The 13,239-nt window shown below is 41.2% G+C and overlaps 1 protein-coding gene across 4 annotated transcripts in view; it reads right to left on the reverse strand.

Moving 5' to 3' along the window:
* celsr1a (cadherin EGF LAG seven-pass G-type receptor 1a) overlaps positions 1-13,239 on the reverse strand; it is an 83,899-nt gene that overhangs the window by 45,955 nt on the left and 24,705 nt on the right. For all 4 annotated transcript variants that reach the window (XM_081603721.1, XM_081603719.1, XM_081603722.1 and 1 more), the window contains exons 2-3: positions 1,438-1,793; positions 1,067-1,355 (exon numbers count right to left, since the gene is read on the reverse strand). In XM_081603721.1, the coding sequence (XP_081459847.1) occupies positions 1,067-1,355; positions 1,438-1,793 (645 nt within the window). The remainder of the gene's footprint in view (positions 1-1,066; positions 1,356-1,437; positions 1,794-13,239) is intronic.

Consider the following 13,239-nt stretch of genomic DNA (forward strand, 5'->3'; position numbering starts at 1 on the left):
GAGAGGACCAAGTATCGAATGTACGAGAGGGAAGTAGAGCAGGAAGATCACTGACACCAGGAAATATTTCACTAAGTGTTTCTAGTGGGAAGAATGGACCCGTCCGAGCCTTCCCCAACTTCTGCCACATGAACTCTGGGTTGAGTCAGAATCAATCCCAGCAACCAGATGAATACCGGTTGGGATTCTTTTTATCACACCAGCCTTTAGCTTAAATATAACAAACAATAAAGTTCTCTTAGTGTGATCATTATATGCAAACAGCAAATTTTAACCAAGTCCAGTTTCTGAATTTCTTCTAAAAAGCTATCCTAAAAGCCAATTGTGCACTGTTTGTGTTTACATGTAGAAAAATTAGACACAACAATAAGCACAAATTAACAATAATATTTAATCTGCTGCTAAGTTATGCAGATGCTCTATCTGTGCCACAAAAGATTCATCCACCTCATTATGCCAAATGTTTAGAGTAACTCCAACTGATGGCAGTCTGACCTGCTTTCTGATTAATTAAACTAATAATTATTTGATCCCCCCCTAAGTGCAATACGCATTTGATGTAATACATTACAAACTAAAACCAGAAAATTTTATCTGTGGAAATCTCAAATTATGAGTCAAAAATAATGTTTTAAACCTTTATGGGAATTTATCAGAAAATAATTCCTTTCTTTTCATTTAACTACTGACTGCTTTGACTTGTCATTAGTGTCAAATAAGAAGAAAAGGGTTTAAAAATCCGTCACTACCAAACTTGTATGTCAGGGTTAAAGTAGTTTTGGTCCTTCGGCTAAACGTTATTTGATACAAGATCTTAGCATTCCACACACCTTTTGACAGTGATAAATCTTCAGTATTGGAAGTGTGCAGGTGGCTATGCATTCAGGATTACAAAACATTGTTTTTCTTTTCTGCAGTGGGGTCAAATACGTTTCAACATTTGCTCCAAAAACTTGTCAGAGCAGTTTGGCTGTTCTGCTGTACACATGTAAACCACTGTCAGGAGAGAAATTAACTGGATTAGCGGACGATTACACCAAGTTGGTAAATCCGAATCATCGATTACCTGTGAAGTCTTCCAGGCACTCGCAGGTGTACCCGCCCTCTCGGCTGCGGCACCTTCCGTTGTTCTTGCACGGCCCCGAGTAGCAAAGGTCAATCTCAGTTTCGCAGTATTCCCCGGTGAAGCCCACCGGGCAGCGGCACCGGAGCCCATTGATGGGATGGATGGGACGGAAAAGAACCGTGTTGGAGGCGATGAACGGCGGCGAGCTGTCGAACTTCAGCACCGAGACGCACTTCATGTAGTTCTCGCAGGGCTCCCGCAGACAGATGTTGTCATCAAACGGCAACACCTAGAGAGAGGACATCATTGGAGTTACGTCGACATCATGCACCTCTTTTCTGTTTCGCACCCAGCTTTCACTTGTGGGCTACCTCCTGAGAGGAAATCAGCCTCAGCAGCGTCCTGTTCAGGTAGATCTGCTCCTGGAGGTCCTCAGAGGGGAAGAACAACCCTTTACCGGGCGTGCCTCCGGGCTGGAGCGCCGAAAAGGTGACGTTCAGGATGGAGCCCTGCACGTCGGTGTCGTTCTGGATGTTGAACACGAACACGGCTTCCCGCTTGGTGGACAGAACAGCCGCCACTCCTTCCAGGAAGAGGCTGAGGAGGGGAGACAGGAAGCGCTCCTGCGACATGTTCTCCAGGCGCACTGTGATGCTGTTGGTCAGCATGTCGTCGGTGATGATGGTGACGCGCAGCGTACACGTGGCTTTGACTGTATGGAGGCCATCTGGAAGAAACGGACATTGGGCGAGTTAGTGGCAAGACTTTAACTTTTCAGATAAAGGAGCATATCTAACAATCCTATGATAGTTAGATATCGGAGGATATCTCATCATTCTGTTAAGGTTTTTTGTGCATATATGGAGGATGCTGTGAAACAGAGTTGACCCTCCCTCAACTGTTACCACACTCAAACATTTTACCTACAGTAAGAACAACTTTTGCTTTTATGTCACAGATAAACAGATTCAGATCAAGTTCCATCCATCCACTGTCTATACCTGTTTGTCCTGACATGGTCGCGGGGTCATTGGGCGAGAGGTGGGGGTATAACCTGGACACGTCACCAATTCATCGCAGCTGGATCAAGTTATTCAATTTAATTATAGAGTAATACTTTCTCTAGCATTTGTTTTGTTTTCACGTTAGCCTAAAAGATTCATCCCCCGTGGGGAAAAACAACAGTCTCAACAGTCACTTTTTAAGTGTGATGAAGTTATGAGTCACCGCCAGCAGACATTCTAAAAACAGAGATCATAAACAAATCTGCTCCTGTAGCTGTAACAACAAAAGCTTTAGTGTGTGGGTTGTGAAGCGCTTCTTGTGTTGAGAAGAGTTATTGACATCAAATACTGGCAAAATCCAGCTATATATATATAATTTGTTCTGCCAAAAAAAAAAAAATCATAAGGCAGTTTTGAATATTTGCATTTGTGTCCTCAGTTAAAGTCATTGCAGCTGTTAAGTTGTGGGTTTCTATATTTTTGCTGCCATGATGCTCAATTGTTGATGGGTTCTGTCTGGTTCCATGCATGACAAGTTTGGTTTATGGGTTAAAATCCCCCCCAACGTTCCCAGTTTAATAGATAAAAACAATTATGTGCTGCTTGTTTTGAAATCCGATGAGCTCCGTTGGCCAACGTATGAGCCAAGAATAATAAACAGAGGGAATAAATATTTTTATTGGCCCCTGGCAGCTCAGCAGAGTATTAATATGCAAATACTGCTTTGATAGGAAAACGCAGAAATGTGTCAGTCAGGTCCTTCAAAATCAAAAATGTATTTTGAAATTTGTTCTCTTGACTCCATATGATGTTGAAGCTGCATTTTTATTTTAATAAACATAAAACTCTATATTATAAAATTTTGGAAAATTGCTGTTTGTAAATAGGCGGGTCATTGTTTGCCCTTCTGAAATGTTTATGGAGCTAAACAAGACTTGTCTAATGACTTGTCCAAGAAAAACAAATCAATTATTGACAAGACCAAGTGAGTTAAAAACTCTTCTATTTTTTCCACACAATATATGTTTAACGTGTAGAAAAGAAAAATGAAGATCAATTAACACAGTTCAGAATTAGCGTAAAGAAGGATTGAGAAAAATCTGTTGACAGGACATTATTAGTCATGCAATCCACATTTGTGGCTCACAAAGATGTAAACTGTTAAAGTAAAGTCAGAATCAGTCTTACGGTTTGTCACCGACAACATGAGGGGAACCCAGTAGATGTGAGGAAAAACCTTTTCCTCATCAAGAGAAACAAAAATGTAACTTTCACCTACAGCTAATAATTTGCGGGAAAAACTTTTATATTGCCCTCCAAGTTACTTGAGCTACTATTTGATTTGATCCATCACAAAAATTGCAGACAAATTCTACTATTGCAACACATTTCCAAGTTCTGGTGCCTTTGGAGAGAGCGAGAAGGTTATACATGGGAGAGATCTCGGTCAGGGTGACATACAGCTGAGGACAGCTGGTGAGGCCAGATGAAACCCCACAGAGGGGGATCATACTGTTGAAGCTACACTGTTAAAAGGGTCCGATTGCACGGCTTTGCAGTCATATATATGTGAAATGTGTGTGTGTGTGTGGGGTGGGTTGGGTGTGTGTGTGTGTGTGTGCGTGTGTGTGTGAATGTGGTGGTGGCTGAGCTTTAAGGGTGAAAGGGTCGTGCTGATGCTCAACCACAGGTGCCCTGTCACTATTACAAATGACATCATTCCTCAAAACTACTAAAAACTCGCTGGCGGCCAGACACTCGGTCTGCAGGAGTCGAGTGTGGACAGGTCAGTCAATCAGCTCCGGCTAACAGCTAATTCATCCACAAGGACGACTCTAATCGAATAACTCACATCAGCAAATGCCAGGAGGAAAACGAGTTACTACAAATAAGTAGAGCCTTTATGACACATACTACCCCGATCACTCACCGAGACCGCAAAATTATCCAGCAGTCGTGATAGATTGAGCTGCTGTAATGTGGTGGAGTCTAGGTGCTCATTTCACACAACCTGCTAACAGACAGACTACTCTACACCTGTCTCTTCCCAAAGCATCTGGGACTGCTCCATTATCCCACTTGCCGCCAGAGATCCATCACCTGTCCCTCTTTAAGACACACTTCCTGCGTTGAGTCCATTACGCTGTATACACAGTCGTGATTAAGGAAATAACAATCCGCCCCGATGGCTTGATCTTCCACACACACATAGGGGCGCATACCTGCTCAGTGCCAAGTCAAACATTAGACCAGCATCGTCACACTGCTGTGTAACAAAGTAGGTCCTGACACAATCTGTTACCAGCGTGCAGAAATATGTGCAATCACAGAGCTCCGTACAACTGCAATTTACACTTTAATTTGTATTTATACCCTCTGCTTCCGCAGCAAAACACTGAAAACTATCTGTGTCCTTCAAATAATGCTACTAATTTTCTTCCAAAGTGGGAGGGGAGATCGGCACCATTGAGGTGCAGTGATTATAGCCCTGGGAGCAGTAATGTAAGCCACCGAGGAACTGTGGGAACGCCAGTAAATGGAAGATACATGATAAAGATGCTCTAAAGAAGGAATTCAGGAGGCAACATTTCGTCTTTCCAAAGCATCCCGACCAAGACTATTTATAGGAGCCCACCAGCTGCTAGCATCACACACGTATGGAGAGGATGGGTTGGACATTGGAAAGGGTGCGACGGGGACACATGCCAGGATAAACAGAGTCCCGTGCGCTTTAAAATGCCATCATTACATACACACCAATGTTGTGGAGCAACAGTTGCAGGAACGGGATGCTAGTAAAAAAACAATTCTGAGAACAAACTCTTGCTTGAGTTCATTTAATACGCACATCTTCTTATCTTAGCTGACAAAAACTTGGATTGTTCTTTCCTTGCAATTTTTGGCAGTCGGTATTTTCCACCAAACCAGGTGGTGCAACAATTTACAATGGCAAAACGTAACATGTTAACACAAAACCTTGTGCAGTACTACCACAAAGTGGATCATCTCTGCTGTACTCAACACACTTTGGGTGGCTTTCCATTACAACTGAGTAACAGTCCTAGAGGGTGAGGTCACCATATAGTTGGGTGGCCCCAGAGTCCGAAAAGTAGCACAACATAATCTGTATGCGACACAGACATGAAATAACGAAACAATGGACAACATGGAAGCTATGTTGAACATTTTGTTCCGTCTTTGGTTTTTTTGTCAGTCTCAGTCGCTGGCAGGTCAGATTGTAAGAGAGCCGTTCTTGTGAAGTAACCAATGACTCCACTTCCTAGCCAGTCAATAGTCTTCTGACATTTCCAGCCCAACTCTCTGCTTGGAACCCCAGTGAAGTTGGTTGAAAAAGAAAGAACTGGTATCACTTAGCTGATACTGGTTGACGACGGTGTAACCATGCATAGCGGAGTCGAGAGGCATTGAGAAGGTGTTGGACGGAGCTGCTTTGTGAACAACTTCAGCCAGATCTTGGTGCGCAGTCCAGTACTAAGAATTTGGTTTTAACTTGGCACTAAATGTTTATTTTGACCATCAGACCATCTACCTGAACTTTTTTTTTTACCATTGCAGAGACACACCAAGATCTTGGATGGTGACTTGACCGGTCACTAGCTACCAAACATCGGTTGGGCTTTATATTTTCAGTTAGAGCACCAAACTAAGCATTCCCAGATTGTCTCAACAACAACACTCTTCAGTGTGGATGCCTTTACTGTATGAAGAAAACTCAAATGTATATTTTGTCGGAATTAGTGAGGTGTTCAAGTCAAGGGAAGCTGGACGGTTAGCATGACACTGCCTCTACTACACCTAATATAAAATAGCTTATGACTCGTCATGTCATCAAGTGGAAAAGTAAATGTCCCCGTCACACTTTTTTACATATTAAAGTTCTTAAAGAGAAAAGTCAAACCTTCAAACAAAATCGTACAAAATCTTGAGAAAACGTTTTAGGAAAAACCTGAACTAAATCTCTCTGAAATGTGGTTGGACACAGAAATTCAGAAAACATGCAATGTTTTAGTGGTGTACTGATGTGGCTTCACACTGGTTTTACAAGTGTAGAAAAACAAAGTCAGGTCTTTGCTGTGTTTATTAAGAACTATCCTCGGCATAGGCCATGTAGGAGTCTCCACTGCAACTGGTGAGGGAGACACAGGTGATCAGAGCAATGTAAGACAAATCACACCAGTGACACATTTGTGTCTATGTGAAAAGACAAATGACCAGGCACTGAGGAACACACATGCAGACACACAGAGGGGGGAAAAAAGCTGCTAAATCTGTCTATCAAGTGTCAGTGTGCCTCTCTAAACACATAGATCTGGCTTTACCGCAAAACCACACACGGATTCTACACATGGCTCGAGCTCGTCACGTCCAACAGGGTGTCGACACACGCTGTTGCCAGCTGTCACCGACCCTGACAAGCGCACAGGGATTTCAGAAACCCACAAGTATGTAAAAAAAAAACACACACACACACAAAGAGAGTGTGTGCGCATTGAAGGAGAGTGGATAGAGTTGTCAAATAGTCACACGAAGGCCACAATCAGGCCAACAGAAAGTGATAGTTAGAGTTGGGTTTATGTTACAGGACATTTTGAGGCGGATTTGCGGATAACTGAAGGGGTGCAGCCATTTTCTACTCTGGTGGCCGAACCCCTCCCCTCCCCAACTCCTTGGTGTAAAAGCTAACAGGGGTGTTTAGTCAGCTAGTTAGCGGCAGGGTTAATAAAACAACAGAGGACCGACAGCACATTTGTAACCCTGACAGTTGCTGCAGAGAAGCAGCAAGACCACCACAAATTCCCCTATCAGCACTAAGAGTACCGATACCTTAAAGTGTGGCATTAACCATGGAGACCTAATAGAAAGCAGCAGGAGGGATGGCTATTTTTATTTACATATTTTTCTGCCCAGCAACACTTTTAAAACATTGTTAAACATTTTCAGTAAAGCATCCAATAAAAAGTGAGCTCAGGTGCTTTAAAATTCTCAGAGAGCGCTCCAGGAAACCCTCCCTCTATTCAACGCCCCCTCATCCTTCCTCTTTAGAAAAAAATAGCTTTTAAATATGTGACACAAGACAAAGTCTGAAACCCGAGTTCCTTTCAGCCAGTGGCAGAGCAGAATTTAATCTGAAAGCTCTGGTTCAGTTGGACGGACCCGAACATGTTCAGGACAAAGAAACACCAGGGATTCAACTCTTTAGACTCTGTAAGATGGCAGAATTTCCTTTTGTTGTTTAATAATTGCCAAAAAAAAAAAAAAAAAACACGCACACAACACTCTCTGTAATTATTAGCATCCCTGGTAAAGATTTACATATATTTAGGTTTGAAATACAGTTTGAAACCCAAAGATGCCACTATCTACCTGATATATATAAACTTTTCAGGTTTATATATCTGGAAAACAGGAAGTCATCAATCACTGATTAAATTAAAAACAAAACAAACAGATATTAAAAAGTAAAAAGAATTTCATTCATACTTAACTTTTTCTTTCCACGAGGAAATAAAACCTTGTTTCTGCATTTTGCTACTTTGTACCATTGCTACTCTATGCTACACTAACTTTCAACTGTCTCCACCAGATGCCATAAATCTCTTTTTGTTACTCCTCTCATCTTTTTATTTCTTTGTAACCATGTGCTGTCTCAACAGTTTCATTTTTAACAAAGAAAATTGTTTCAGTAACTATAATTTTTTGTGTGTGACTGACAAAATGTCCACTCGTATCTCATTTTTTCACTCTCCTCTTGAATGCCAACCAGTGCCATCATCAGATCGTGTATCAGCAGGCTGCAGACGCACCGACAGACATCCTGTTTGCCCAATGCAGAGGGAAACCGACAGGAAAAAAAAAGAGACAGCAACTCAATCAATGTATCATTAATCAAAAGACGTACAGCCAGCTTTGGAAAATACTAAAAGACAGGAAATGGAATGGGAGGGAGATCTGTCTCTGCAAAACTTGAGGGTTAAAATGGAAACGATAAAAAAAAAAAAATGCACAGGAAAATAAAACTTTAGGTAGTTGAGATGTGATGGCTAGAAATTCACAAAATGTTGTGAAATAAAAAAAAGGAATAAAAAGCATTATCTCCCTTCCTACGGTGTTATCCTTTTAAGGTAGCAGCTTCCACTTTTTCAGAGTACTTTTTAATGTCTCTGTGAGTTAGATACATAGACTAAAACCAACCAATTAATTAGATACTATTTATTATTTCCTGCCAATATGTTATTAATGCCGACAGGAAATAATAAAAGTTTAAAATTCTCCTGCTTTTAGCCCAAAGCTAACAGGTTGTGCTAATTATTTTTCTTTTGTTACATAAACATAATGTTACGCAATGGAAAAGAAATGTATAAAGTATCTTTGGATGCGTTTAAATTGACCCCTTTTCTAATCAAATCGCACTTCCCAGTTTTATACTCAAGTGAAAATTGACCAATTAAAAATCAATAAATTTCACATAATTTATTGAATAAATAAAAAATAAAAAAAGTTAAAACTTTGCTAATTTCCAACTGCCTCTATGACAATATACCAAGATCTGGGAAGAACCAGATAAACTAGATTCCAGTCTGTTGTGTCTCATAGACCACACCTTTAATCAAATTAAAGTTAAATTATGTTTTATTAACCATCACCAGGTGCCTAGCAACCTTCGCACCACAATTAATTAAAAGTTAATTAAGCTAATTATATGAAAAACTGCAACATTTTAACCATATCTACAGTCACCTTGATGTCGTGACGGAGCATCTTATGGCTGTGCGTTAGCAAAATGACAACGTCCCGCTCAACAAGCGCTTGAAAACAAAACTACTGAAACTGACCTTGGGCTAATAATCCCTCTGAATGAGATAAATTCCAGGAAAGAAAATTCCCTCTCAAACACGACTGCTTCATATTTGTCATTAATATGAGTCACTTTTTAGGCTGTAATCATTACTCCTCAGAGGCTCCCAACACAAACATGAGCTAACCGAGTGTAGATGATTAACCACAGGAATGTTGGAGGCAGCAGGTGAACAGACGCAGAAAGGAACAGTGTATTACTTCAAAGACCGGAAGCTATGAGACCAGGCTCCTACTGTACTTCACTCCAATGCATTAAAAACAACTTTTTGGCATCAAAAGACCAAAGTCTCATCAATCTGTCCACACCTGCACAAGTAAAATCACATCTGAAGGCTGCTCTGTTCTTCAGCACCAAGTGAACCCTCAACAGGCATTAGGAGTCTTGACAAGAGAACAGGTCACTTGCATGCTCATGCATACATACATATATATATATATATATATATATATATATATATATATATATATATATATATATATACTTGTGTGAGTGTGTATCTGGAAGCATTTAGTGAAAGCTCTCTCTCATCTCTCTCCACGAGCTGTCAGTCATATATTTTTTACAGGTATGACTCTCTCTCTGACGGATCAAAGTGTTTAGGAAAGGGAGCAAGCTTTGAACGCTCATTCAAACACTTGGAAAGAAATCTAAAAGACACGCGGGAAGTCAGATGGTGGTGAAATCTCAGAAAAGGGGACCAAAGCCCCAGTCCGACGAACAGAGGAAGGCAGCAAAGTGTACGGAGTAGACAAATGGCAGTAAATAGGAGGGAGAAACTTGGCAAAATTTCTTTAAAGTTGGAGTGAGACAAAAAGGCAAACCGTCAAGACGTTCCAAAATAAAGCAACAGTCTAAGGAAACAGGGAGAAATACTCGACATGGTTTAAAGGCAATAATAGAAGACTTTGATAATTGCAGTTGTTACTGGGTGATTTCTCTACAACACCTGCAGGCTGTCAGAATGAGCCTAATGGGTCTTTCCCCCCTGCCAACCCCTATTTCTTCCTCCACTCTCTTGTAGTAATCGCAGTAGTAGGATTAGCCCTTTCTTTTCCACGTTCCTTATAAGCTTTCATAAATTAAAAACTCAAAACAGGCTACACAATGGACCCCTTTCTCTTCTGGACTCAGCCGGGGAGCGGGTAAGGCCCAGGAGTTCGGTCAGTGGATAGCAGGCCGGCTGTCAGGGGGATAACATCCGAACCACAGCCGGAGAACAGGTGGTAACACACCGAGACAAGCCGCCTGAACCAGAATCAGTCGCTCAATCAGTTCAGAGGAGAGAAAACAGGTGGGCTGACAGGCTTACGGATGATGAGTCAAGCAGGAGCAAAGGACTAAGACTCCGGGTTTGAAAAGCAGAAAATCTCCTGCTCATACATGTCATGCTATAGAAGCAGCTTTACGTCAGTATTCAAACAAGCAACCCTCATTTGACCTAATCTAATCAGCTGATTTCTTAAAGGTGACGATACTTTTCTCTAGGTTTTCAAGGGTTATCACGATGCAAGTAGCGTTGTCCAGAATAAGCTCCAGGCTACCAACTCTGATAAATTATCTCTCCTATCTACAACTGTTTTTGGATGTGTTTCCATTGTACTCCAATTTGCTGATATAGGGCTGTGTTGTCATCTCTGTGTACAACTTCCTTACACTCTTTGTAGCAAAGTACAGAGTGGGTCAGAAATTTGCAAACAAGCAAATGATCAGTTTGACATCTGCTTGGAATCACTGTCTGGTTTGAGAACCAAACTGTGTTCAACTTTCAATCACTTGACAAAAAAAATGTCCATGTCAGAAGAAAGCAAGAAGTCCACTGGCAGTCCCTGGTGTTTTTGGGTTGAAAAAAAAAGTACGTTACAAAAATCTGTATGTGCGCAAGCAGGCGTCATAATTTGGAAATAATAGCGAGTGAGACCTATGGGCAGGTGCAGGGAGAGCCCCAGTGCCCAGTTCAATGTCTCAACTGTAAACCTAGCTTAATCAGTCTTTAATATCACTATTACTGATGTATAAAATGTTTTTATAAATAAACAAACAACACTTAGACAGGTGGCCAGTCGGGCTTAAAATACACTGGGGGAAACTCTGATACACAACATATTCAACAAACTGCATACCATATCCCACATTCTGTAGACCAGCTTCTTTATTGATCAGCTAAACGACCGAGTCGCACTTTGACGTGACTCAAGGAGTTCTGAAGCCTGTATCATCACTGCATCAACGTCTTCCCTCCCCAGGCCTTAGCTTAAAACACAATGGACTTTCATACAGCCTTCCACCTCCGCCCTTAGTGGACGTACTTAAGCAGAGCGCTGAGGGGCATCAGGTGCCAAGCCAAGAACCGGCCCAGCTTGAGTATCTATGTCCCATTTAGGATCCCTGGGAGAGAGTGGTGAGAAGAATAGAAGCACTGTTTGTGATCAGACAATACTAAACCAAACCCTGGACGAGGAGACAAGACCAGACAACGAGAAATGGCAGCAGTGAACGCCTGGCTTATTTTAGTGCCCGAAGGTTGACTGGTGTCAGTGCCTTTGATCAATTCTTCTGCTAACATTGACATTTGGATGCCATCAGCTGAGTGGGCATAAACTAGATTAGGGTTTTGATGAAAACCTAGAGGCGGAAGGAGTTTAAGAAAAAAATGTGGAGAATGGGGGGAAAAAAAGGAAGCATAAGAGAGAGGGAGTCTCAGAAAAACAAATTAAGTCTGTTTAAAACACTCATGGAAACACTCTCTGTATTCTAAAGTAATCAGGCGTCATGCGGTGTTTGCCTTGCCTGCCTCATGCAAACTCAATTATAAGATTTCAGAGAGCAGCAGCAACAACACAGAGTTTAAGCTCTATTAGTGCAGAACCAAGCCATCTCAGTCTGAACTGTGTCTTGAAGCGTCCCTTTCTCACGTCTGTCTGCCTTTCCCTTGAGCCAACTAATAAAATTAAAGCCTCCACATACCCTTATTAAAGGTTCAGAGTTCACAGCTTCCAGGTGTCATCTGGCTCTGTTTTCACAAAATAATACCGCGCCAGAAGTGGAAAAGAAAAAAGGGCTTTATGCCGTTCAGGCAGACGACAGAAGAGCTACATAAAGTATCAGTGAATTGCTTCTCTGGTCTTGCATTTCACAACACGAGTCACTATTTTTGCAAAATAATTTAGCGTATTTCAGAGTCCAAGAAGTAAATTGAAGTGGGGTTTTTTTTGTACAGATTAATTAAAATGACCAAAAAGCTGAGTGAGAGACCACCGCGTCGCACTTCACCCACAAGTCCCGACCTGCAAACTGCAAATTACCACCAGTTCTCGACATCATGTAAAAACTATAATGAGCATCATTATGGCTTGTCAAGAGCTGGAAGATGAGAAGAAGAAAACTATGTGTGCCGTGGTCAAAAGTTCATGTTGTTACAAATTTCGCCCTCTGTGAATATCTTCAATACGTCTTTTTTTTGCCACCGTCTTAAAAAAAAAACATGCCAAGCAAACTCGCATAAATGCAATCCAAGTCACCAAATCATGCCTATAAAAGTAATAGCACAACAGGTATGGTTAATTTAGCAATTTTTAGAGGAAAAACCGAAGCCAAAAGCATCTGCTGGTGTTTGGTGAATCATGTAGGGAGGAAACCTTTCGTCAGAATGAACAAGGAAGCCTTGAGGGAAAATAAATGGAGCAAAACAAAGGATTCCTCCTATTTTAAAGGTTCAAGACTTTACCAGACTGAACTTTCCAGAAGATTTTGAACCTATTCCTTCATTTTAAAATAAAATACCATGGGTTGCTAGAAATTTATAGCAGAAAGTTTTATGACAAGTCGGGCTTAAAAGCAGGGATGAGAGTTAGACTCCCAAGAAAGAAGGACACAAGGAGGGAAAAGGCAGGAGGACAGAAAAATGAACGCATGGGTGGAAGATACCAAGGAGATAAAGAAGTAAGGACACAAGGAAGAAATGAGGGATGATGCAGGATAGAAGAATGGAATGGGGGCTAGGCAATAAAGTCTGGGGAAATAAATATTTTTCCATCCTAAAAAAGCAACAATGGAATAGTTTAGAGCAAAACACTTGAATGCGTTTGAGCAGCCCATTCAAAGTCCACACCTACATCAAGTCGAAAATCTGAAAATGAAAATTTACAGAAGTTTTCCATCCAATCTGACTGATCTTAAAAATGTTGCATACTGTAGCTCAAGATTGCTACATTAATCCAAAGAATATCCATAGTAAGAACACTGTCAGACATTTTCTTTTGACTTTGCATCTGCTTATCGCATAACACTGA

This window comes from Poecilia reticulata, chromosome 23 (genome assembly GCF_904066995.2).
Source record: "Poecilia reticulata chromosome 23, P_reticulata-male-v2, whole genome shotgun sequence".
Lineage (NCBI taxonomy): Eukaryota > Metazoa > Chordata > Actinopteri > Cyprinodontiformes > Poeciliidae > Poecilia > Poecilia reticulata.